General features: G+C 36.9%; 3 protein-coding genes across 3 annotated transcripts; all 3 read right to left on the bottom strand.

Annotated features, from left to right (window-relative positions):
- Positions 1-370: 370 nt before the first annotated feature.
- On the bottom strand, positions 371-9,692 carry clic1 (CLIC family member 1). The gene is made up of 7 exons (XM_084738526.1): positions 9,547-9,692; positions 9,213-9,277; positions 7,223-7,332; positions 6,766-6,891; positions 5,194-5,300; positions 4,606-4,787; positions 371-4,492 (listed from the first exon to the last, which is right to left on the bottom strand). Exons 2-7 carry the CDS (start codon positions 9,252-9,254, stop codon positions 4,331-4,333), a joined length of 729 nt encoding a protein of 242 aa, XP_084594652.1. The 5' UTR covers positions 9,255-9,277; positions 9,547-9,692; the 3' UTR covers positions 371-4,330.
- Positions 9,693-15,329: 5,637 nt separating this feature from the next.
- Positions 15,330-19,032, bottom strand: LOC146313119 (uncharacterized). The gene is made up of 3 exons (XM_084738527.1): positions 18,817-19,032; positions 17,162-17,272; positions 15,330-15,736 (listed from the first exon to the last, which is right to left on the bottom strand). The coding sequence occupies exons 1-3, from the start codon at positions 18,866-18,868 to the stop codon at positions 15,513-15,515; spliced, it is 387 nt and encodes a 128-aa protein (XP_084594653.1). The 5' UTR covers positions 18,869-19,032; the 3' UTR covers positions 15,330-15,512.
- A 118-nt stretch (positions 19,033-19,150) lies between these two features.
- On the bottom strand, positions 19,151-24,117 carry LOC146313118 (uncharacterized). Its single transcript, XM_084739299.1, has 3 exons — positions 23,840-24,117; positions 21,600-21,710; positions 19,151-20,367 (listed from the first exon to the last, which is right to left on the bottom strand). The coding sequence occupies exons 1-3, from the start codon at positions 23,889-23,891 to the stop codon at positions 20,147-20,149; spliced, it is 384 nt and encodes a 127-aa protein (XP_084595425.1). The 5' UTR covers positions 23,892-24,117; the 3' UTR covers positions 19,151-20,146.
- Positions 24,118-27,149: the final 3,032 nt, after the last annotated feature.

The following is a 27,149-nucleotide window of genomic DNA, read 5'->3' as shown; positions in this document are numbered from 1 at the left end:
AAATCTCACCCCATTGAATGGGTCTGGGCCTTTTTTAATTGCATCACATGATCTTCATTAACATTCAAGGCCTCTTAGCCCATGTTGTCTTTAAAGTTTAATTTAAAAGAGTATATTTTTGACTGAAAACTAGAATTTGCAGATGAAGATGTTTTGAGTGACAGTAATGCTAGCGAGGAAGTGGCTAAATGCTAATGTTAGCTACATTGGCTAATGTCCTGTAAATATGTTGCTTTAGCCTGAAATATGGCCCAACATCCCTGTAGATTTTCACTATCCATTACCATTTCAATAACAAATATATTTCTTTAACACACTGTATAACATTGATACTCAAAGTCAAGTTAAAAAGTAAACAAAAACACATCTGTCACTTTATTATCAAGATATCTTTTATTGGGATATTAATACATGTGTCTTTGTAAGAACTTTTAAGTACAAAATACATTTCAGCTGTGCTATTAGTTTGATTGTCTTCATTGTTGATTTAAATCTACTGTTTTAGTGTCCACACCACTGTTTTGATCCTGTGGACTTTTAAGTGCAACTGCCTTTTCCTACATGGCAAACAGCATGAAAAAACAAAACAAAAAAAGGCTAAAATATTTGTAAGGAAATGCAAAAGGGGCAGGAAAAGCACAATATGGGTCTCATAATAAAGAAAATACATGTACATGAAGATTAAAAAAAATAGCTAAAGACAGAGAAGTGAAAAACAAACTAGTAAAAGTAGCATTTTAATGAATATATCGAGATAAATGGTCCCTGAAATTGTATGAAGTCCTACAGTAAGGAGTGAAAACTCTTTTACACTTTGAGAGAAGAAATACTAAAATACATCAGCAATGAAATTACTCAGACACGATCCCTTTAAACATTAGTCAATTTTAGAAAAACACTTCAGTCAAGTAAAATATAGTATCATCTCTTTTTGATCAACACTTACATCTCACCCTGCAGTTCATCAAGGAAGGATTTAACTTGCGTGATTAAAATCATGTAGAAAAAAATAACCACTTGTGCTCAAACTGGACGTATAATATCATCAAAGTCTGTCTACAAGATTGTCTTTTTAAAATTGCACTTCGGTTTAATTTTTGTTTCACCCTGATTAGAGAGACATGACACATAATGAGGCTATTTTGACTACACCTGTTCTATATATGATGCCTTATCTGCAAACAGCCTCAACAGAATAAATATCGATTTGCATAGATCCATAAAGGTAATCAAGTACACAAGCTGCAACTACAGTCGGACAAGGCGTGTTGGTTCCAGTTCTTCCCAGCGGTTCATTTTCAAGTCACTTTTACAAGAATTTTACAGCAAACTTCAAAGAGTGGATTAATCCTACTGGCAACATAACAGTTAAGTGACAGTCTGCAATTGTTAAATATACACAGTTTTTAATTTAAGAATAAGTCCGGTGATATTAAAAATTCTAACTGTCGACAAATCCCATCAAAAGACCAAAACCAACAATGTTTTACACAACAACAGTCAGTCTTATTCTTTAATTAATAACAGCCTACAAAGCTGAAGCTGTGAGTGCTATTTTTATTTTAGACATTGTGCATCATGTTTATATTTAACTTCCTGCTTTTTTTTTTTTAACCCATACAACAGAAGAGGCCTTGCGCCCCGAGGAGACAGGATGAGTGCTGCTCTCAGTGTAACACTTCAGCAGTTAACAACAGCCTTTCACTTCTTCATCCTCAGCAACTTCAACACAATCGAAACCTGATCTCCCTCTTTTATATGACAATCAAAAGGATCCGTCATACATGACGGGCAGAACAAAAATAAATTGTTGGCAAGGGGCCTTGATAGCGGATCACAAACAAGCTCGGTAATCTCAAATAATCCTTCACGCCTGCTGTGGAAGCACAGAAAGGGGAAGCCCGAGTCTATTGAAATAGTTTCCTGTCTCTGTAACTGTTTGCAGCTCTGTCCGCCTCCCTAAAATGTGACAGAGGAAAAGCACCCCCTTCCTCTCTGAGGTGCACATGAAGAACAAGAAAAAATTAAAATAGAAGTTGGCTTGTAATCCTCAACTGTTATAAAAGGCCTTGATCCCCCAGTAACGAAATAATAAAGTCGACGTGAAGCATCTGTGATTACAGACAAACCACAGAAGACACTTTGGCAGGTGAGCTGGCGCTGCTGTGCATGTTTGCCACCATTAAAAAAAAACCCATTTCCTTCATACCAAGACTGAAAATGAGAGTTGAATCAGCTTGTGAGAGGCGTGCAAGGTACTGTTCTGTAGGCAGCTTTGTGTCTGTTGAAACTCCCCACAAAAATAACATCAAGAATATACTGAAGCAAACATCATCAAGAAGGGAACATGTCCAACTTTACAGTGTGCATCTACTGATGGTGAGACTGTACACAAGCAAGGCTGTAGTTTTAAGTGTGTGGAAAAAGTTCATGTACAAGGAGTATATGTGTGTCTGTGTGTGAGAGAGAGAGACAGAGAGCCTGCAAGCAACATGATCAACAAGTAACCAAAAGTTCATTAATTTACTAAAGAAGTGTATGTCCAGGACAAGTCAGATGATCTGTGGGCAGTCGACAAGCTTGTTAACAAAGATGGGTGTGAGTAGAAAAAGTAGTTTTTCTTTTAAAGAACTTTTAAAGTACTATTCATGTTCCTTTTTTAAAAACTGCACTTTTAAGTCAGTGATCTATTTTCTAAGTTACCATTTATACATATTACAATTACTCTAGTCTAGTCTTTTTTGGAGGGGATTGTTTCAGGGCAGCTTTTCTAAAAAAATGTGATGCATGTTGCAATATTTTTACAAGTTTTTTTGGAATGAAACTGCAGGCTCGGGATGATTTGTAAATGAAGAATTTCCCCTGGACTGGTACAATTGGTGGAGCTCACAGGAAGCTACGATGATTGGTCAGATTTGCAGAGAAGTTGCAGTGCTTGGACAAAATTGCAAGGTCATGCACATTTCACACGGATCAGTTGAATATGCGTTAATGATTGCAATTGCAACATTGCAACTTCCTGCTGGGACTGACGTGTAGGAAGTTAGAGCTCACAAAGAGCATCTCTACAAGTTGCTGCTGTCTGGAAGAAAAATTAACACCACCTGTCTTTTGATGCAATGATCGTGAAGAGGCAGCTTATGGCGACAAGCCCTGGCCACAGTTTTCATACCAAATTTAAAACAACGACAAAAATTACATAACGAAGTGCTGCTGTGCCTCCTGAAAAACACTGACGTCTCTGCTTTGAAAAACTCCTCAAGAGGACAAAGGAAAGTTGCACATAAGAAGGTGAAAATGTGGTTAGCTAAAAGTTTGTCATATTAATTTTTCAAGTGTAGCGTTAATCTTTCTCGGTGACTGAACGTGTTGCTGTGGTCTTGGACTTTTAAATTGGTGTGCTTAAGAACGCAGTTCTTCTTACGTAACATTAACATTACTTTAAAAATTGCAGTGTACACTAAAAAACATTAAAATAGAAAGCAACTTGTACTTTGAGTAACTTTTTAACCAGGTACTTTTTCTCTTACTTGAGACAGATTTCTCAAGTGGTGGTTTTACAGGCTTTGTGTAAGTCTCAACAAATTAAATTAAACACTTTTTAAGACCTTATTAAGACTATTATGAATATAATTTAAGACCTATTTCATGTCCATACTGGAAAGTAGATGCACAGTGTCCAGTACTGTTTATTTAAAGTTTTATAGTTGTTACAGCATGATCTATAAACTTTTTTCCCCAAAAAACACATTTAATAGTAAGACTGAAGTTATAAAGTAACATTAACTTCACAATTTAATCTTAAGACTGAAAGAAATAATATTTAAGATATTTTAAGGCCTAAAATTAACATAATTGAATTTTAGATGAATGCAGAAATCCTCTTTAACTCTTACTTGAGTCATTTTCAGTTCAGTCTCAGTTCATTCAGTTAATTTTTAGCTCTTTACCCACCACTGTCAACAGGCTTGTTTTAACACGACAGATTTAGCCACAGCTGACTTTTTTTGTGCATGCTTGTTTTCACACCAGCTTATCTGACTGCTGTGCTTCCTTGTTTTCTGACTGATGTAAACTGATGCACAGGGCGAACAAACAACACCACTTTTAGGAGGAAAACCGCATGAATAAACGTCTCTAAAGGAAAGCTAAACAAGCTATATTGACTCATCAGAATTAAATTATAAAAGGTGTTATCAATTTTTTAAGCTGCAATAAAATGACTACACAGATGAAACAGACTGACCATGCTGCTTGCAGGTGAGTAAATGTGTGTTGTTCCTGTGCTTTTGTGTGTTTGTATTCATGATGTGTGCATCCTGTTGTTCTCCTACTTGAGAGATTTAGCAACAGAGGAGTAGGCAAAGTGAATCTCCTCATCCTTCGGGCAGGTGGAGGCAAACTCCTCCCTGTCGTACGAAGCGTTCAGGTACCTCCAGAGGTTTGTCAGAGACTGAGGGATGCTGAAGTTTCGGTATTTTAAACACACCACCTGGACAGAGAAAGAGAGACACAATCAACAAACCAAAAACAAGGACTCACACTGACAGGATAATCTACTCACCCCAGGCCGCCCGTGCTGCACAGCTTGAAATGGCAGATTACCTTCACGATGTTGAGCTTAGGCAGCAAGTTGCAGTCAGCCAGAGTAAGGGCTTGGCCGTCCAGGAAGGGGCGGGATGAGGAAGTGACCTCATCAGCGCTATTCTCGTCGATCTCATCAGGAAGTGGGGAGCCGAGGTAGTCATCAAGCTTCTTCAGAGCCTTCAGCAGACCTTTCTCTAGATCTGAGACAGAAATATTCAGATACAGTGTGAAATCAATGCTAAAGATCGAACAAATCTACCCTGATGTCAGACAAATGCGATTCATTTTTTAATGGTTTAAACGGCTGAAATAACTGAGTAAATTTCATTTTAAAAGACCAACCGAGTAGATTAAATAAACACAGTTTTTACCCAACAGCAATGACATTTGCAATGAGATCACCCGACACAAAGCGCAGCAGGAGACCTGTTTGCACTGAGGCAGAAAAGCTCAGACAGACCATAATGTTATTAACACGGACGCTCCCTTCTGGTTTTCTGTCCAGCACAGAAACACAGCAGGAGCTGCTGCAGAAAATACCACAAAAAATCTATTAGAAATGTGTGTGTTCTACTGTAAATACACTGAAATATTAGATCCACTTACTTTCATTGGTCTGAGGGTTTGAGTTCTTGACGAAAGCAGAGAATTTGGAGAAAACATCCATGCCTGCTGTGTTGGACTCTGGGTTACGAGCAGCCAGGCGGGGATACCTACACAAAACAGAGAAATCAGTGATGATTCACGATACAATACGATCATCACATTACTGACATAAATACACATGAAATGTGAACCAATTAGAGCTTAGACCAAGATGATTCATGCAGGGTGACACAAAAACTGCAGGAAGAAGCCAACTAGAGCCAATCAAGTAATCTGCTACCTTATTTTCTGATTGATTAATTAATTGTCCGGTCTACAAAATATTAAGAAAATAGTGAAAAAAAAATCCTCTTTAGAGTTAACAAATTAAATGTCAAGTTAAACGTCTACAGATATAAAGATAGAGGACATGTAAGCCCCGCCCACAACAGAGACAAATCTGAGCATGTGGTTTGATGATAATCTAAGTTTTGATCATCACACTACACATTTTTATCATCTGAGAAATATGTCAAAAATATGTTCTATGCTATCTTTTAAAGATGCAGAGATAATTTTACATGCTGTCGTCTCATCACGCTTGGGTTTCTGCAACAGCCTCTTTATCTGCCTGAACCAAAAACCTATTAAGAGAATGTACAGAACTCAGCTGCATTCCTAGCATCTTTACATTGGTCCCCTGTATATTTTAGAATAAAATTTAAGATTTTACTAATGACTTTTAAGGCCTTTAATGGCATTATTCCCTCATATATCACTGACCTATTAGTGCCTTACACACCAGGACGTACCTTTAGATCCTCGGGCAGAGGTCTTTTTTTTCTGTTCCACAGGCCCGACTGAAAACTAAAGCGGACAGAGCATTTTCAATCAGGGCCCCAAGGCTTTGGAACAGTCTGCCCGAGGAAATCAGGTCAGCCGAGTCAGCAATCTTTTAAATCCCTTCTCAAAATATACTTTTATTGGAGAGCCTTTCCTGATTTTATCTGAATTTTAACTATTTTGAACTGTTGTTATTTCTTAAAATGTTTTTATTTTATTTAACACTGAAGTATTTAATCTGACTTTCAAGCCTGTTTTATTTTACTACCCTTAAAATAAAATGAATAAAAAAAGCTATGCAACTAAGCTAAAAATTTGCAAACCTATATCAGTTGTTAGGTAGCAAGCCACAACAAAAGCTAATGCTAGCAAAACACTTGCTAGCATTAGCATCAGCTAACTTACGATGTGACTATATGTCACTTTTACAGGTCCTCCAGCAAAATCTTTTAACCATCTTCAAAATTTGGTTCTCTTTTCAACATAGACAAGTCTAACACATGGCATAACCAGGCACAAAAAACAGGTAAGAAGAAAGTTGGCCGACATTCTGCCAAGTTTGCTCAAGTGATACTGGAACACAAAGCAAAAAGGGACGGGACTTAGGAAGCGTCAATTTAGAAGCTGAATTTTAGAAATGCCATATTTTTGCTTGAAAAAACTAACAGAATGATGAATCAACTATCAAAAGAGTTGCAGATTAACTTTCTGTTGATTGACTAATGGTTGCAAAAAACAAACAGTGATTACTTCGGCGGGGAGAGATTTTCCTCCAGGAACTCCTCAATCTTGTTGGTGTCAGTTTTCACCTCGCTGCCATACAACAGGAAGGGAGGCTGGGCACCCGGAGCCAGGTCCTTCAAGATGTCTGGCTTCCTAAAGGTGGATGGAAACAAAGACAGTCAGAGACAGACATCCAGTAAAAGAGACAAAGGGTTAAACAGCAGGAAAGAGAGGGAAGAAAAAGGGGAAGAAGGAAAGGAAAATGAGAAAAATACAACAAATGAAACCATAGGAAATTACTCATGTTTGCAACCAAGACTAATGCGAGAGTGGCTTTATATCTTTTAACACCCAATATTAACATGAAACGCCCCCTGTTCCTTTAATGCATGGTACATTTGGGAGCATTAAAACAGATTGTGGACATTCCTCTGTTGCTTCAATAGAAACCTGCAACACACATGTGTAAGTCCAGTGTTTTCACCTCTTCATATCCACCGTGGTCACATCAAAAGTGACGCCTTTCAGCCACAGCACCATGAACAGACGCTGGGAGAAGGGACAGTTGCCGATGCTCTGACCATCGCTCCCCGCCTAGGGAAGAAAAACAGAGACAATGTGCACCATTTTATATTATTTAATCTTTTTCATGATGAGTAAGATAGGTCATGAATAATTAAGAGTTTCTCAATTAAACTATTCATTATAATGTGAGAAAATAGTGAAAAATCACTAATCAATCCTGGAACAAGGCTGTTAGTTGAAAAGTGACTAAAACATAAACGGTCAAAATATTGCTGTTGATCAAACAATTGATTAATAACCCAGTTGTTTCAGGTAAAGTAAGGATTTGGACTGTTGGTTTGGACAAAACAGGACATCTGAAGACATCACACTGGGCATTTTTCATCATTGTTTGACAACAATTACAGCTGAAACAAGGACTGACTGATTATTTGATCTGATATTCCGTATTTCTTATGATTATCGGAATCTGTGTTTTATTAATATCCAGTTGCTGATAAGATAAATTAATTTGATGCAACCGTCTCTCACATATTCACTACAAATTTAAGTTTTATTATTTCACTGTGTACTTTCACTTTATTTACTTTAAAAAAACTTGGAGGAATTTCAGTAAACTGGCAGCGCCCTGCACTTTTTAGGTTGAGATAAAGTTTAAAAGTTTTACTTGTGCTGAAGTTTGTGTTATTCTAAATTTCAACACCAAGTTTTTCTATTTCTACTGCAAATGTATGTTGGTTCAAAATACTGGTCATTGGTCACGTTGGTCAATCATACTCTTATCAGTCGTGAAGAAAACATGTTGTTTGACCCTTTGCTGATATAATTTGTCGGTTGTCAGAAAGTTAAGAATTATTACAATAAATGATTGAAGCACATGTGACCAAGTTTTTCTGGTTGCAGCTTCTCAAATGTTCTACTTTTGTTACTTTTAGTTTTGGACTGTTGGTTTGGCCAAAACAAGCTATTTAATGTTTCCACAATGGGCTCTGGAAACTATAGTGATGGGCATTTTTCAACATTTTCTTACCATTTAATGGAGCAAATGATGATTAATTAATGAGAAAATAATCAGTATATTTATCCATGATGAAAATAATAATTATCTGCGGTGTTAGAAGCAGCATAATTCATTATTTAATTCAAGTAGAGTGTATAGGCTGCTCAGGAAATGACCATACAGCTTTAAAATGTTCATTGTATGGCCACAGGAAGCCATATTTCATTCAGTCACCATACTGTACATGTGCAGTGTAGCCTGAACAGCTTACAGTAAACTTAAGGGCAGTTACAGTAAATCACCTACTTACTTTCTGTTACCACAGCCAGTGTGAAACTATACTTATATACTCTTTTAATTAAGGGCATAATGTGTCATTCGACTAGAAACCAGGATTTAGAGAAGTTACAACAGCATCTTTCACCCCTGAAGAAGGAGGAGAAAAAAAAAAGTGGAGGGTGGCGCGCACGTTCACATGTTCACACAGAGGAATCATTATGGAACCTTGTGTAAGACCGTGAGGGGAGGCAGAGAAAGCCATATTGGTTATATTAGAACATGTTTTTGGCTCAAACAAAATGGGATTAGCCTGCCTGACCAACATACTAAATATAGATTAAAGTCGGCTGCCCATTATCACCATTAAGGTCGTGCATTTAATTAGATTAGTCTTATTTATAAGCCCGGTGAGTCAGCAGAGGTGGTCTGACTGACATGAATATTATAACACAGACACTAGTTTAAAACATACAAGGTGACATTAAGCCTCCATACAGGTGGTGTGAGATTTGTTATCAGCTTGTAATAACATCACATGGAGAATGCAAATGAAGTGATAAGATAAGAAACCTCAAACACACTGTGGAATAAACTACTGTCACATAATGTCGCAGCAGGCGTCACTCACTGGCTGTGATGTTTGTCTTTTAGCCATCATTCAATCGCTTACCTTCACAAAAAGTTCAAGTTTGGGCTGATTCGGGTCGCTCATCTTCACCTGCTGATGCACGGAACCTTTTTGAAAAGCAAAAAACAGACGTAAACACGTGGTTAAAACACGCAAACGAAGCACAAAGTTAACATTTTCTGAACGAGAAACGACACGAGTTCGAAACTCGGGCAGCCAAGCCCATCTTCCGCTGCGGCTCCGGTGAATAAACGACAAACGAAACATTGTAACAACTTCACAAGCAGCGGTGACGTAAAACAAAGCAAAACTCAAGATTCTAGAACGTCGAAATGCTACAATGTGGCTATTTTTTTTTTTAGTCTGCAGAACTGACCTCAAAATGCTGAAAGTTGTCGCTGACGCCTGTAGCTGCCTGCTGCTCGTTTCTCCTCCCAGTTCTGCTGCCTGTCAGTCACTCGGCTGCAGCTACACACTCATCAGCAGCGCAGCTCCTCCATTTCCTGGTGCCGCGTGACGGCCTGAGCTCTCAGCAAATAAAGCGCGGTCTGAGATCAGCTTTGAAGTCCGAGAGGAGGCAGGGTGGGGTGAGATGCAGGCAGTGATGGAAGGAGTATTCAGATACTCAGCTGCAGAGACAGTGTTCAGAAACTCGAAGATTCAAGTCTAATTGAAGAAAAAAAAAGTAAATTATCTCAACAAAAGATTATTGGTCGTTTATTTAACAACTAAAGAGTTTCATTCAAAACTCAAAAATGTAGTGAAGGCTTATATTCATCAATAGAATATAAGTACACTCCAGAATCTTTCGGGCCTTTCAGCAGCTGTCACAGGTAGGCTATTTTTAATACAGTGAAACACAAGGTTATGAGACATGTCTGAAAATAATGAATATTATTGTGGTTGCCATTATTTTCAAACCCTTATGAGCATTCTGTGTATAGTTGATCATTATTTCTTAATTCAGGCTTATTATATACATGTTTAGCTCTATTTTCATTTTTTTAATCCATAGTTATTAAAAACGCTGGTTAAAGGTGTGTGTGTGTGTGTGTGTGTGTGTGTACACATGCAGTATAGGCAAGTGTGACGAAATGCTGTAAAGTAAGAATGCTTTCAAAAATAGATGTAATGTTTATAATTTTTTTTTTTTTTATCAATTTACAAAATGCAAAGTGAGCCATCAGAAGAAAAAACTAAATCAAATCAATATTTGGTGTGACCACCCTTTTCCTTCAAAACAGCATCAGTTCTTCTAGGTACACTTGCACAGAGTTTTTGAAGAAACTCAACAGGTAGATTGTTCCAAACATCTTGGAGAACTAACCACAGATCTTCTGTGGATGTAGGCCGCCTCAGATCCTTCTGTTTCTTCATGTAATCCCAGACAGAGGTGACGATGTTGAGATTAGGGCTCTGTGGGGGTCATACCATCACTTCCAGGACTCTTTGTTCTTCTTTATGCTGAAGTTGGTTCCTAATGACATTGGCTGTATGTTTGGGGTTGATGTCCTGCTGCAGAATAAATTTGGGGCCAGTCAGACTCCTTCCTGATGGTAGTACAGCCTGTATTTCTCAGCACCGAGGACACCATTAATCCTGACCAAATCCCCAACTCCATTTACAGAAATGCAGCCCTAAACTTGCAAGAAACCTCCACCATGCTTCACTGTTGCCTGCAGACACTCTTTATTGTATCACTCTCCAGCCCTTCAGTGAACAAACTACCTTCTGCTACAGTCACATATTTCAAATTTTGACTCATCAGTCCAGAGCACCTGCTGCCATTTTTCTGCACCCCAGTTCCTCTGTTTTCACGCATAGTTGAGTCACTTGGCCTTGTTTCCACGTCGGAGGAATGACTTTTTGGCCACAATTCTTACATGAAGACCACTTCTAGCCAGACTTCTCTGGACAGTAGATGGGTGTACCTGGGTCCCACTGGTTTCTGCTAGTTCTGAGCTGATGACACTGCTGGACATCTTCCGATTTGGAAGGGAAGTAAGCATAATGTGTCTGTCATCTGCTGCAGTAAGTTTCCTTGGCCGACCTCTGCATCTACGGTCCTCATCGTTGTTTCTTTGTGCTTCTTCAAAAGAGCTTGAACAGCACATCTTGAATGCCCAGTCTGCTTTGAAATCTTTGCCTGGGAGAGAACTTGCTGGTGCAGTATAACCACCTTGTGTCTTGTCGCTGTGCTCAGTCTTGTCATGGTGTCTGACCTTTGACATGAAACTGTCTTCTACAGCCTCACCTTGTTAGGTTAGGTTTGGCTGTTCCTGACCCACTTTTAAGCCTCCTACACAGCTGTTTCTGTTTCAGTTAATGACTGTGTGTCAGTCTACATATGAAATTGATGATCATTAGCACTTGTTTGGTGTAACTGGTTGATCATACACATGACTATGGTCCCACAAAATCCCTGATTTTGTGCAAGTGTACCTAGAAGAATTGAAAGGGGTGGTCAAACCAAATATTGATTTGATTTAGATTTTTCTTCTGTTGGCTGAATTTTGGGGGGCGTGGACATTCTGTGTAAGTTTTTGAAGTGTCGCCACGAAACATGAGATTTCTTGGCCTGCACCTCCTGTGTCCAGTGGGCGTCTGACGGGCGCCCAACCTTGCCACAAAGTTTTTTGGCGGGCGTGGCAAAATGAGAAAAAACAGTCAGCGACTACATTGGTGTGGATCTGATGAGAAACTGGGTGGGGAGTTGAGGATGACAGGTGTTCAATTCACAGTATTACCTTATGTAGGTAGTTATCTGGCCAGTACCGTCAACAAAGAGTACAGCGTGTTTATAGATAGATAAAGTGTTGATGTGAGTTTTGCACACTCAAGTAAACAAGTTAGTCTAACTATTTGTGAACTTAAAATACACAAGTTAGTCTAACTAGTGTGCACTCACAATTAAATTAATTTAAGTATTGGGCACTCACAATAAAGAGGTTAGTCTAAGTACTGTGGCATAAAGCAAAGAAGACTGATCAAACAGGAATGAGGAAGTGTACATTTGAGCTTTAAATTAAAACAAATGCATGTGACTTTAAGAAATAGAAATTGCCATTATGTACAATATGTACTTGTATGATATCAATTGTAGCAGTGAATCGTCCAACAACAACAGGCAATAGTGTAAAGTCTGTTACTCATTTATATGGTTTATTGTCTTTCTTTTATTCATATCTATTTATATCTATGTTCTCATGTTTTATTTATTGTATCGTGCTTTTTATTGATGCATCCTCTATTTTTGCTATCCCTCTTTAGTGCAGCAACACAACAAATTTCCCTGTTGAGTGCTTAATAAACAAGGACTCTCTTATTTTACTTAACATACTTTACCATATGTGTTGCAGTACAGTAAAGAGCCAGTAGAGGAAGCTATTGAGCTTTTCCTTTTGCTCTGAAGGGACAAACAAGACATGGAAAACTGTACTGAGTCTGATCCAACAGTCTGGAAAATCAATAAAATGTTCTGAGGGAAGTTTTGTTGCAATGCCAGTATAATGAGCATGTAACACTGAAAGTTGAACCTTTAATTTCAATACAGTGTTTTCTGTCATGGAGGTCTGAACTGGGATCCAGGGACCTCGGGGAGTCCTCGAGGAACTTGGGGGACATTGTGAAGAGAGTTTAATCTGGTTAGATTAGATATTTTCACATGTGAGGTTCTATTTTACAGTGCGATCAGCCATCACTGACTGTTTCTTTATTAACATTTAGCCTATTTATCAGCCTAACTTTTGTTTGAAAAACACAACAACAACAAAATATAGTTCGAACATATAGTTGTCTTACTTTTTTTCAGCTACAGTATTAAGTTTTAATTTTATTTATTTATTTGAAGGTCACATGTCTGTTTCCTAAGGTTAAAATCAACTAAGACAACATAGATGAGAAGAACTCCTAAAAATGGAGTAGAAAAAAGATATTAAATGGACAATTTGTTTCTAAACTACTACTGTTTCTAACCATGAAAGTTTCACATTCATCTTTTGACCTGGCTGAAAAAGTATATTAAAAATGTACATAATGTACACTGTGTTTGTCTTCCCTATCAGTTTTTTTTACTTGTAATTTAATTTTTTAGTGTTATATTCTTTCAGCGTTTTTTGTAAATAACTTGGTGCGGTTAATTGCATAAATCTAAACAACCCAGTTAGACAAAGTTTGTAATATCAGTTGTGTAATATAGGTATTGACACTCCAGTGGATGACCAGGAGAGAAATATAGACTGGAACAAAGGTGAAAAAAAAACAATTTAGGGGAAATTATGATTTTTGTTTATTTGTTTGTTTTATTTTTGATTAATCTGTCAGTTATTTTCTTGATTACTTAATTGGTTGTTTGGCCCATAAAATGTCAGAAAATGGTGAAAGAAAATGTTCATCAGTGTTTCTTAAAGCCCAAGATGATGTCCTCAAATGTCTTGATCTGTCCACAACCCAAAGATATTCAGTTTATTTTCAAGCTGAAATCAGAGACATTTGACTTTTAAAAAATGACTCAAAACAATTGATTGATTATTAAATTTGCATGCCAGGAAAAGTTTGAGAACCACTACTTTGATAATCAGGCTGTGGTGCTGCGCACTAGAGGGCATCCTTGGTTTTTGAAAGGACTTGCAGGTCGGGCGGTGACACACGCAGGTTAATCAGATCATCAGTTTGTCACTATGGAGGGAAAAAAAGCACATAGTTGACTGTATTGGCAGGTGTTGACAACATGTCAGAGCAAAGATCTTTGTTACAAAACAAACCTGCTGAGTGTCGCTGTGAATAATAATCACTTCTCGTGCTATTTTAGATACTTCATTAATTCAGTAAGGTTGATGTGGAGCTGTAATTCGATTCTGAAGTGACTTTATTAATTTTTCTTTATAAGATTTTCATTTTGGTATGCAGGATGTTGAATTGAACCAATGTTTTCCTCAAACTCCTTTCATTACAGTGGATGTTTGTTCACACAAGGCAGTTTTTGTTTTGTGGAACATTTTAAGACTATAATCCATCCTCTGCGGCAGTGTCTCTGAAAGTTTCTATTATTCAGGGAAGCTTTATTTTTGATAAAGGAAACCATTTAATAGTCTAGAAAAAAACGACAGAAAAGACAGTGAAGAAGTAAAAAGTTTTTCATATCATATTCAACAGTGCAGATAATTGATGAACTCTGAAAAGTTCACCTCTACAGATGCACAGAGACGCCATTATTGATATCTGTTCATCCAAGTCACATTAAATCAGGCAAATGTTCTATTTTCTGATCTAATATTCAATAAAAGTGTTGTTCCTTCAAAGCATCAAGTTAATTTAATATTGGCTCATAATTAATTATGAAATATATTTCCACATTTCAATACTTTTCATATCTTTCTCTCTCTTTTTATTTTAATTTTTGACTAAATTAAGTTTCAGAAACTGATTGTTTAATATTGAAATATTCTGTTTTCCATTGAAAATAGGAACTCTTTATAATAAAGATATAAAAACTATCCTTCAGTATGAGGATAAAAGTAAAAAGTAGCACTCATATTCAGACAGAAAGAATATCTGTTTCCATCACATTATTTGTGGTTTCTCGAGTAACATGTTTGCATTTGGGTGGATCCCCATTGAACATTAATCTAAATAGATTTAATTCATGTGTTCAGAGCCGTGGTCAGTTAAGAAATATTGTTGTCATGATTAGACATCAGCTCATCACCTCCCCTCTCAAAAATTCTTTAGAACATTTTGGGGGATTTTTGATATTTTATTTAAATAGTAAGCTTTTTCAAAATATTTTTCTACAAGTTTACACTGGCAATAAACACGTGTATAAATTCAACAAAAACAAAATAACTAAAATAAGTGAACTAAGTGTTTCTTTTCCCCTACAAATAGCTCAAGGTTACATATATTTTTGGAAATTAGGGTTCCCTAAATAAAGTGCTATTGTTTAATTTCCCAACATAAATCTCAAAAATCCGAAGCCCTCTCCAGGAAAATTGGAAAAAACTGGAATAGTGGAAAAAAAATGTCTAAACAACAAAATACAGACAAAACAAACAAAACTAAAATTAAATTAAATAAAATTAATACTGAGGACATGGCCTCTATGCTAGCTATGGCCCTGAAACTGTATTTTATAATGAAGAAACAAAAAAACAGATCATAATGATTCTTTTTTTAATGAAGCTTGATGCACTTTATGAAATGATCTCTTCATTACATGGTAACAGGGCAAATCCCAGTAAAGATTAAAGTATTCTGACTTATACTGATTAGTTCATAATTAGTGCAGACAGTAAAATAACCCCACTCAGAGGACACATGGAAACAGAGGCAGGTGATGTGAAACTACAGCTCCCACAGGCCCCACAGTGAGGACAGGACGGCAGCACAGAGGGCCACAGTCAGGGACAGCTGGACAGAGGTGGCTCCGTTACATTGATCTGTTGTGCAACACTGGAAGCTGCTGGTGTAACCGGCACCCAGGATGCTCCCGGTCAGCGTCTTCCCACACAGGTCTGAGTCCACGCAGCCGCGGATGTGCAGGCTGAGCGACCCCGTGGCATTGAACTCTGGGAGGGTCGAGAACGGAAAAGGACGTCAGCAAACGCGACATTTTATTTTGAGTCCAGCAGCTGGTTTCAGTTGAACATCATGTTACTATGGCAACAGCTGCTGTTCCATAGTGACAATGCGCCTCATGCTTAGAAGTGAATCAGTTTTGTCTTATTTTTGTTCATATCCATTGTTATCCACTGATGTCTGTGATTCACCAGTGTTTTCTTATTTTTGCTCTTTTTGTAGGTAAGAGAAAATTTTATGAAATAAGAAAAAAACATTTTGTTTTCACAGTCCACTAATTGTTTGTCCAAAGCAAGGAAACACGAGTTTTCAAGAATAGCTAAGTATTTCTTAGTGTATAATAATAACTATTATTTATGTTGAATTAGTTGTTAATTATAATTGAAATATTTATAGTTATAATAATCAAAAAATATTCAGTGTTCAAAATTCAAAACCAGTGTCTATCTTAGTCTATCATATCTACCAGAACTGCTTTCTTTCTATCAGAGAGCAGTTTAGCAGACTTCCCAGCATGCACTGTGTGATGGTTAAAACTCTCCTGAAACCCTCCATTTTTAGAGTTTGAAGAGAACTTGCAGTGTGTCTAATACTCTTTAAGATAAGTCATGGTTGTTTGTTTTCACAATGATGAAAACAAACAACAAAATAAACTTCGGACCATGATGGAGGTTATTGAATTCAGTCCCTCTTAAATTTAATACATTTATTCGGAGCAGTTTCACATGTTGTCTTTGTGCCAAAGCTGGAACAAAGTAGCTCCAACAGGAGCAGAGATCTTTGTGTAAAATGAAAAACTGACTTCTCAAACTGAGAAAATGTGAAAATCAAATTTGTTTGTATTTTCTTTTCAGTGTGAATGAATAGTTGTTGTTCCAACTTAATATCAGTGTAAGTGTATTGAACATGTTTTAAAGTAAACTCAAAAGCTTTAACGTGTTCAGTTAGCTTCCATTTTTAAGTTGAACCAGCTCAAAATTATTTACTGTACACATTAAAGTTTTGTTTGCAAGCTGTTTTCTTATTTGTAATCACTTAATAAGTTCTCTAACACTGTTTTCATACAGTAGGCCACCAATCAATCAGTCAATTGATCAAACTTTATTTGTTTAGCACCTTTCACAAAGGGTAGTGCAATTCAAAGTGCTGAACAGATGACTGACAAACTGACAATAAGACACTCCAAAAACAGCTACAGAATAGACCTTAATGTGAGATTGTTGAATGTACTTTGAACCTCAAATATCATTAAGTCTCAGCTTCATATTAGTCATGATTTTGGTGGCATTTTATTGACTTTGGTAATGGTGATTTCATTATGCTCTATTTTATAGTATGTTTCTATATTTGTGGTTAAACCTCATCCTTTGTAGTGTATTTATAGTATTTTCATTGTGTTGTAGAGGTTTACTCACGTGCTTCTCCACGGAAGCAGCTCTCAGTCGCATTACTGCATGTGACTTCGCTTGACAACAGACACGACCCAAATATACCAATAGAGCACTGACGACAGGTCAGACAGTGTGCTGTTCAACGGAAAAACAGAGGAAAAACAATTCACTGTAACACATTCAGTATCAGGAAATCTGTAGTTACTCCAACTAAACACACATCTAAAGCTCATTAATTACCTGCAACATGTTGCATCTTTTTTGTTTAATGCTTATAAAAACCTGAATGTAAAATATCAATATGCACTTTTGTAGGTGGCTGTGTAAGAAAAGACAAAAACAACCTAAAGGACGTAACGAGACGAAAATGACATAACAAGATCTGACAAGACATAACTGGACAAAAATGACAAAATAGAAAAGGGCCTGTGGTGTTACTCATGGGTCAATACTAGGCATTTTCACTTGTGTGTTTGACTTACAGTAGTTGTTTTTTTCACAGTAAATTGTTGTTATGCAGTCAAACTACACCTGCATACCACAGATTAGATCAGTCTTAAATACCTTGAAACTGTTCTCCTGATCTGTGTTATTCATCTTGTATGACACAGAGCTCTTTGGCTCTTCTAGATTTCCCTTTGCCCGTCCATTGACCTATGATCTTCAAAATATATTTTACCTTGAAGACCTTTTTCTTTGTCTTAAATGACCAGTATGTGGGATTTTGTAGCATCTAGACACGTAGATTTCAAACACAACATCTCACTCATTTCCAAGCATTTAAGAGAAACCGTGGTGGACGTGAAACTTGGGCAAAACACAAAACCAAACCAAACACTGTATTTAGAGCCAGTCTTTGGTTTGTTCTTCTGGGCTGCCGTAGAAACATGGCGACCTCAATTGAAGAGGACTCACATGCTCTGTAGATATAAACGGCTCATTCTAATGTAACGAAGATGCAACTTTTCTTATTTTCAGGTGAATATACACAAATGAAAAAATACTTGAATGTTATAGATTTTCTCTGTTGGCTCCATTAACAAGCATCCAGGAGTGATGGAGCCCATAAACTGTGGAGTGTAAACTACATTGAGCAAATTCGTATCTTCTTTTAATTTTCGTTTTTTAATTTCTAGAGAGTTAAACTAAATAGAAAATAATAAAAGAAAACCTTTATTTTTCTTTCTTTACAGCCACAACATCCTTCTTAAGTTGGTTTTCATTCAAATTCAAGAAACAAGATGCTCTTCAAACACTTTGTTTTGCCTTTATATAAATCTCAAATATCACTGTCTGATCATCTTTATCTGTTCTGATTAAATTAGATAGATTACATAATTAGATCTGTGGCAAACAGTTTTGGACCAGTCACATAACTTACCAGACTGAACGTCATTAAGCTGCATTGCGGTAAAATCACCTGAGGCTTAATCATACATGAACTGTGAATCTGACACTTTGTTCTTAACACGTCTCAGGTAATTAGCCTGTCATACTGGGTGCAACAAGTGACAGCCATGTCTTTTTTTTGTCTACATTGTTCCTCCACTTATTGTGTTAAATGGAGGCTAAGACATGAACGTCATAATTAGTCATTACAGAGGTCAGGTGAAACAATACATGTGAATATGAAGAGTTTTAACATAAATAACACCAATTAGCCATTCTCCTCATCTTACCTGCTGCGATGAAGGCACTCAGGACAATCACTGCTTTACAGAAGTTGTTCATCCTTGTTGAGGTTACGAGGTTAACGGATTCCTTTTTTTAAAAAACAAAACTCAAAAGACTAAATGCCAGTTTCAGTCCAGTAAGCCTCTGAAAAAGCAATGAAAAGATTGCAGGTGAGGCTCAACGGAGGAAACGACGTGCAAGAATGAGGTCCATCAGGTTTGGTGTTCCAGCAGCTTGAAAAGGACTGTCAGCGGACGTTACTGGCAAAAAAAAAAAAAAAAAAAAACTCAACAAGAACATCCACAGCCTGGACAGAAAAACTCACTCAATCATTCAGTCTGAGGAGGAACAACTTTTATTTTTGTTCACCTGTTCTATATACATGCACTTCTGTGTTTCACAAAGTTTTCCTGATGTGTACATTTTCATGGACTACACAGTTTGTGGTGACACTTTATACTAAGGTGCTTGTAATAAGGGTTAGTTATAAATAAGGCCCTTATAAAATACTCATTAACATTAATAAGTGTTAATAAGACTGCACATGTATTAATAATAGCATAATATACAGATTTATTGTTGGGTTATAAGACATTTATGAGCACTTATACAAAACATAATAATAATCGTTACCAGCCTTACACTGTTTGAGTTTCTTACAATTCTTTATAATAGCATTACAAAGATATTTATTGAATTTCACTAACTTACCTGCTGTGCCACTGTTAAATCTGTACGAAGCTTTTGTTGTTGCTTTCTTAAGATTTCTGCATACTTCATTATGCATTTATTCGTAGTTCTTGGCAGAGGAAAAAGCCTGAACAATAGTAAGAAGTTTAAAAAATATAAGGATTAGTTAGCTTTACACAGTGCCCCCAAAATGTATCGTTTAGTGTATAATAAAAGATTAATTAACCTTAATAAGCACTGCTCACACTCTTGATCCAGTACCCCCAAAATGTATAGTTAACTGTTAATAAAGTCCTACTAAAGTATCAAGAAATCTTAATAAAGCTACAATAAATGCTTAGTAAAGGTTTAACAACATTAGCTGACCAAAATAAATTTCCATTACAAACAATTATAACTCATGAAGCTTTTATTAGCAAGCATCTAATAATAAACATGTTGAAAATGATATTATTAACATTTAGGCAGACTTATCAGCATATATATCCAATATGTTATTAACCCTTCATATTGTGTATATATTCTCTTAGAACCCAAAGGAATAGAAGCTACAATAATGGGAGTATCACAATAAAGATGTGTGTTCAAGGTTCATCAAGTACAGACAACACCCAGTTATGAATAGGATCTTTTCTCTTGTTTGTTTTAAAGGCCTCTGCTGCTCCAAATGGCTATTACGGCGGCGCTCAAAGCAGCAGTGAGCGGCAGCTGGATGGATGTGGCTCCATTACAGCGGTCAGTGCTGCAGCAGCTCCTGGTGACGGTGTATCCGACAGTCAGCAGGGCTCCCGATTCAGTTTTGTTGCAGAGAGAGGTGGCCAGGCAGCCACGAGTCTCCATGCTCATCATCCTGCTGACGTTGAAGGCTGCAAGGAGGACGAGAAGATCAGCAGCCTTTGTTAACGGTTTTTACAAAAAATTAAAAAGTGTTCATTATCAGTCTGTGTCTGACCCAGTGTGGCATGTGTGGAAGAAAAAAAAAAGTGCTTTGTGAACTTGCATTATGTGCACAAATAATTATAAATCATTTTGAACCGGTTCAACTGAAAAGTGTAAATCAACTGAAGTATTAGTAGTATTAATATTCCACTCCTGAATCACCCTGTCGCAATAATGACCTGCTCGCTGTACATCATCACACTTTTTACATGGTTACTTACCAAAAATAAACAATAATCTGACACACAAATATTAATTTTAAAGTCATTGTATGGATTTAAAAATTATTTCAGTGTTCCTCCTAAGTCTATGATCATAACTGTGTCCATAGCAACGGCCATAACACACTTTAGAATGCCGTTGCTCTAAATCAGCTTTATATGTTTTAGTAAAATTAACTCAAAAATCAAACCTTTTGACTTAACATATTATGTCAGTCTCACTGGGGTGAGTGTTTATGTTTTAGTGTTTTTCTATCTGTCTGTCTGCTTTCAAGGTGTTTCTCCATGTGTCGCTCACAGGCTTCAGTAGAATTGGCACCAGTTGGTTTATGATGCAATGACCCGTCCCTCTTTTTTTATTTTCTTTGGCTGTCACATGTTTGGCTGTGAAGGAGCTTGATCCAAGTCAAGAATTGGTTTCCAAAACACTGTGAGTCACCTGGTCATACCATAAAAACAGCTGAGTGTGACTCAGCTGTTTTATTCAAACTGTTTGACGTGGCTGCCAGAGCCTCCACCTGCACAAAAAGCCAAATAAGTCAATTTCAAGGTGATTTTTCTTGACAAACGGCTTCAGAAATATTAAAATATAACCTTTTACTTTGGATTATTCCAGGTTGTAGCAATGTAGAGTAAATTATGGCTCTTTTTACGAGCCCCGTGTCTGTTTAAATGGAGCAGAAAAACATTGTTGGGATGAGTAAACCAGGTGTGTTGGATATCCAGCCACACCTCAGTTTGTATTTTTGACGCAGGTTTTCATTGTCAACATGCCGTGTCAAATAGTTTGTGTTTAGATAATTGTCCCAAATTCAACAGGGCTAACTGACATTGTTATTACAGACAACCTCACACACACACACCTGCCTACGTGTCCCTAATTCTTCTTAATGGACTGAAGGGGACGGTAGATGGTCACCAAACAAAACGGTACTCACCCAGTTTTCCCCAGTAGCAGTTGGGCTGAGAGGCGCTGCAGGTCTCAGTGGAGCGGAACAGACATTTACCTGCGAACCCCATTCTGCAGGTGTTACAGACCAGAGACTCACCTGTGATCCAGAGGGAAGGAGAGAGTTAGGAGAGCAAAGCGGGGAGAAAATGATGGAGAAAGAGATGAAGACAGAGGAAAGAAACTACTTCCTGTACAGACTATGGTGGAAATCAACATGACACCAGAAATCCCAACTGTCCTGAATCATTTTCTTTATTGTGTCATCAAAGTCATCATCGTAATCATAATAACATGCTCAAATTTTAATCATTATATACTTTTTAGTGTTTATTTTAGCATTATTACTTTATATGGGTATTTTCCTTTTAGAATATAAGTTTAGATTATAAAAAGCAGACAAACCCCAACTATCCACCTGACTAATGCAACCTCCTGAACATAAAATATCAATAAAAATGCAGGTCAAAAGGAGGTGGAGGGAGTTCAGTCGGGGTTTCCTAATTATGTGAACGGTTTAATAGAGACATTGGTGTACTTAGGAGTAAAACATATTTCTATTTCAGCTCAAACAAAACAATTACTCAGTCTTAGGGATCTAACAATACCAAAAATGTAAAAAATACAAATTATACCAAACTCCATGATCTGATATCTATCATAATATTAAAAACTGATGCCTTAAAAATGTCTTTTCTTAAACAATAAATCTGATGTGTACAGCAGTTTTTGTTCATATAAAATTTGTTTTCTTATGACTTAAAGTGCCTCCTCTGTCCCCTCTTTAATAAAATAAAATAAAAGTAGTCAGCCATGTCCTCAGCATGTGCAAAAAACAAAACAAAAAAAACAGTCAGCGTTGAAGGCTCACAGTTTTTAGATTTTATCGTCAACAGGAGCACATAGAGTCAGTGTGAGTGGATTGGGAGTGCTTGTTTGCAGACATTTGGCCACAGATAAATTTGCTGTCATCATTTTGAAAATATGGCAATTATCTTAAACAACCACCAGGAATTAAAGAAACATTTCCTGCCACGCCTGTCTCTCTTTTAACTCTGCTGTTGCTGTATGTGCATAACAAGAGCTTCCAGTTACCTAATTCCAGGTTGCTTTAATTATACATATTAATGGATTTGTTTTTGCAGTAGGCAATGCATTCATCCTGACACATATTTTAACACCGCAGACAACAGACCAGTGGCAGTCAAATTTGTCTGGCATGCCTCCTTCAGAAGCCACAAAAAGTTCATGCTTTGTAACGATCCAAGTAGAATTTTAGTAAAATAAAGGTCATTATGATGGTATAGTTTATTTCTCCTTCAGTCTTATTAATTCTTAGCTCTTAGTTTCACTCCATATTCATCCCCTCCTCATAGTTGGCCACAACCACTAAAATAAATAAGCACTTTATGGCTGTGGATTTTAAGCCTCAAGGCTGTAGCCACGATTTTAGAAATGCTGACACCATGAGTCCAGTCCAGTCGGCAACCAAACTCTAAAATGTTCTGTGTACTTAAAAAAACAAGACCTATTCTATTACATTATCTGTCTATACTAAATCTTTTTTTTTAAGAATTATTTCTTAAGTTTGCACTGTTAAATTTGAAAATATTTAGTGTGTAAAGCATCAGAATTACTCTAAAAATTAATCTGTTGCCAGAAATTATGACCCAATTACTCAAGAGGATCCATCGATGTTGTCATAAAAGGAAAATAGTTCTTTCATGAAACTTCTCTCAACAAGGTCTGTGGATTATCTTGAGTAACTGGGTCATAATTTCTAAAAAAAAAAAAAAAAAAAAAAAAAAAGCCACTGGTGTTGTATTTTTAGTCCCATGATATTAGAGATAATGTAGCCATCTCTATGACAGATATCTCCAAAAGTTGACAGCTTGCACCAAAAGTGTCTAGCTGGATAAATGTCACTACAGACCAGAGGATAAATGTTTGTAGTTTTGATTTTAGGATTAACTGTCCCTTTAACCTTTTTACATGAGCAGCATAGAAAATCTCTGCAGTTCTGTCTTGTCAGAAACTGAATTTCTAATTGGAAGTGGATCTAAATAAATGAAAAAGAAAAAAGCAGCTCTACAGTTAAACGTTTTGGGATGAAATCATGAAGTGTTCAGAATTTTCACCCCATGTCTGAGTCTGATTTTATTCATTTCATCATTTTCAAGTAGACAATGTTCCTCTTTGTCAACAAAAAATATGAAAGAGCACTCTTACCTGTAACAAACATTGCCATCAGTGCTGCACAGACCCAGATGAACCCTTTCATCTTCCTCTGAAACAGATGTGTACTTAATCAAGAAATTATCAGCACAAATAAGAAGATCTCAGTGCAACAGAGGCGGTCAGTTCAGTGATCCAGCAGCACAGGTGAGTGTCTGAAGTGGGTTTCCAGTGAGCTTCATCAGCTCAGGGCATCTGCTTTTATGCAAAGGTGAGCGGGGCTCGGATCGGGCACTTAATATAAAAAATAGAACAATATCGACATTGATTTTCATTCGTCAACTGCTGATATATTCTTTAAAATGCTGATGGCATTTAAAAGATAACAAAGAAATCAGAGGTTTGTTTGAAGAGTGAAGTCTCTTAAAAGGCCAAACAAATAGAAAAAGAGCTGATTGATGGCAGTCTCATTCCTGTGTTTGTATGCACATGTGTGCACAACCTTTGTGAACTCTTTGCATATTGCACAACAACACCATAATCATTTTCAAAAGCTTTAGACAGCAATAGAGACCAAAGCTTCAGCCAATAATAGAGGACTTTCTCTACAAATATTAGGATTCTTTGTTACAGCAATGAGAAGACACTCCCTTTATTTTCAGGGTACAAAAAGGATGCCGATATGATCACCATAGAAAAGTACACAACATTAGAGGGTACGACATAATCTCAATTCAAAGGTCGCCTCACAGAATAATTAATAATATGCACTGTCCCTTACTGAATCAATACAGGACACGATTCGTCTCTGACTTTCATGCACATCCTTGAATGCATGACGCTGCGTTTTCACATACTTGGAATGACATGAGAAAAGTTTATTACATTATGGAGAAGTATTGATCAGAATGACAGACAAGATGTAAGTCACCCCACGACATTGTTGCCTTGGTTACAGAGACTTAGACAACAATGTCAACAAATAGCTTTAGCTTAAGTCCACTTATAAAAAGAGAAAAGTTGTCCGAGTAAATCAGAGCTGTCAGTGGGAGTGAAGGCAAGCTGTGCAGTTTGTCATAGAGTATTTTCCGTTGCTGTCCGACTGTCCAGGTGCAAGGGCAGAGGGCCAGTGTGGAGTTATTTTGACCGACCAAACATTTTGTCCAGTGTCAAAGATCTGATGTTTGAATCCTTAATATAGCCGATGCAACTGTACTTTACTTCTGTGGACTCTTTCTTTCACATTCATGTTCAGAGTAGCAGAGGAATTTGAAATCGATGCATAAAAACACAAATTGTTGCATAAAGGTTTATCAGAATGCATGTCTTTGAGCCTGTTTTGAGTCTTTACGCTAAGCTGCCACCTGCTAGCAGTAGCTTCATAATCACAATGCAAACATGAGTGAGATATACTGTAGATCTTCTCATCTTACTCTCTGCAAGAAGACATAACAGAAAAATCCCCAAAATGCCAAACTATTGGTACCTACCTCTCCATTTAATATTTGCATTATCCTTTTTCTCCTATTACACAAGCATGTCCATCACATTAATTATTTAGAAGGTTGTGTTCCAAATAAACACACAAAACACAATTGGAAATCACTTATTGTTGCAATAGCCTGTATTAGAATTTTATTGCCTTTTATTACTGAACGAATATAAAGTGATTTACTACAAAATCTGCATATACAGTTGTCTCATGATGTGTGGAAAGGTTCTGAAATACACTATTTTAGTAATGAGATGTTAAAATATATGAGAATTACATAAGAAAACATGAATATACCTATACCCTATATAAATGTAGACCTGCTGTAACCTCACATGACTCTGACTGAGTCATATCATGTCTCAGCAGGATGACGACATATTGCAAGTTTAAAGCCTGTTAAAGAAATTAAAAGGTCAAAAAAAGTGGTGAAACTCTTAAATGAAAATGTAGAAACCCGTTTTCTTCCTCCTCTTTCTTCTTTAAAGGCCCCACTGGCTCCAGACTGCCACCAGAGCAGCAGCCAGACCTGCAGTCAGAGGCAGCTGGACGGAGGCGGCTCCGTTGCACAGGTCCTTGTCGCAGCAGCTCCTGGTGATGCTGTACTTAACAAACAGGATGCTGTGCTCCGTCACGTTTGTGCAGTCGGATGCAGCTATGCAGCCTTTTTGATGGAGCGGCAATATGGCGGCACTAAATGCTGGAAGAAAAAAGAAAGAGACACCGTATCTTTGATGTGCTTCTTTTTTTAATGACTGGAGTTGAATAGATAAATAAAACAAAATAAAGCAGAGCTGTCGCTACATCTCAGAGCACAGAGGTCATGTTTTTAGTTCTGTGTCCGAGAAAAGGAGTTTACAGGAGTTTTGACAACTGATTCTCATATTTTTGCTCCAAACATCTTTAAATTTGTTTGTTGTGTTACGTATAATTTAAATGTTAACTGAACATAATATATTTAAGACAAAAACATCTGCAATTCAGATATTCATGTCAGATGTTCTGTGGTCACAGAAAAGTAGGCTATTTCGGATGTTTGGGGTCATCTTGGTAGAAACCTGAACTTATTTTGATATATTTGCATAAATCAATTTATCTCTAATCTAGCTGATTTTTTTTAAACAGTAACAGCATTTATTCATTTATCATTTCATGTTGTTTCCTCTTTTATTGTTATTACTTTCTATCTTGTTATATTTTTCCTTTTCATCTGTTCAAGTGGAATCATGTGACGTAATGAGTTTGCAAGTGAAAAAATCTAAAAATGGCATATATCTACATCATGTTCATTTTTCCCAAAACCACAATTAATCAAGTCCCGCCCCCTTTTTGCTGTACCTCTGTGAACTTGGAGCACACAGTGACATTTAGGGTCACACCTTTAGTTGATGTTAATAAAATGCTAGATAACTAGCTGGCCAGTGATTACTGTTGATTAGCTAGCTAGTTAGCTCAAATTTTGCAAACAGTAGCTAACTTAAGATGTGACTATTTGTTGCTTTTACAGTTGCAAAGGACCTTTGAACCATCTTTAAAATTTGGTTTTCTTTTCAACATAGACAAGTCCAGCATATAGGACAAGGTAACAAGTGGGAGAAATTAATCATTAAAATCTAAAATAAAAGTAAATGAATGATTATGTAGTTTTTACAGATCCTTTTTTGACAGCTGGTCAAAAAGCTTGTCTTGAGGGATGTGAATTCAGTTTTGTGACCATAGTATTTTTAAATCTTGTCATGTAGTCAAAATGACAAAAAAGTAATTCTACTAAATAACTGATTTCAATAGGGATGCACAGTATCATCGGCATATCATCAGTGTCGTCTAATGCAGGCTTTAAAATTAAAGATAGTATCGTCCTGAGATGAACAT

Source organism: Lutjanus erythropterus, chromosome 16 (assembly GCF_056507025.1).
Source record: "Lutjanus erythropterus isolate fLutEry1 chromosome 16, fLutEry1.hap2, whole genome shotgun sequence".
Lineage (NCBI taxonomy): Eukaryota > Metazoa > Chordata > Actinopteri > Lutjaniformes > Lutjanidae > Lutjanus > Lutjanus erythropterus.
The sequence above is the reverse complement of the archived record's forward strand: the minus strand, read 5'-3'. Positions and strand labels throughout refer to the sequence as shown.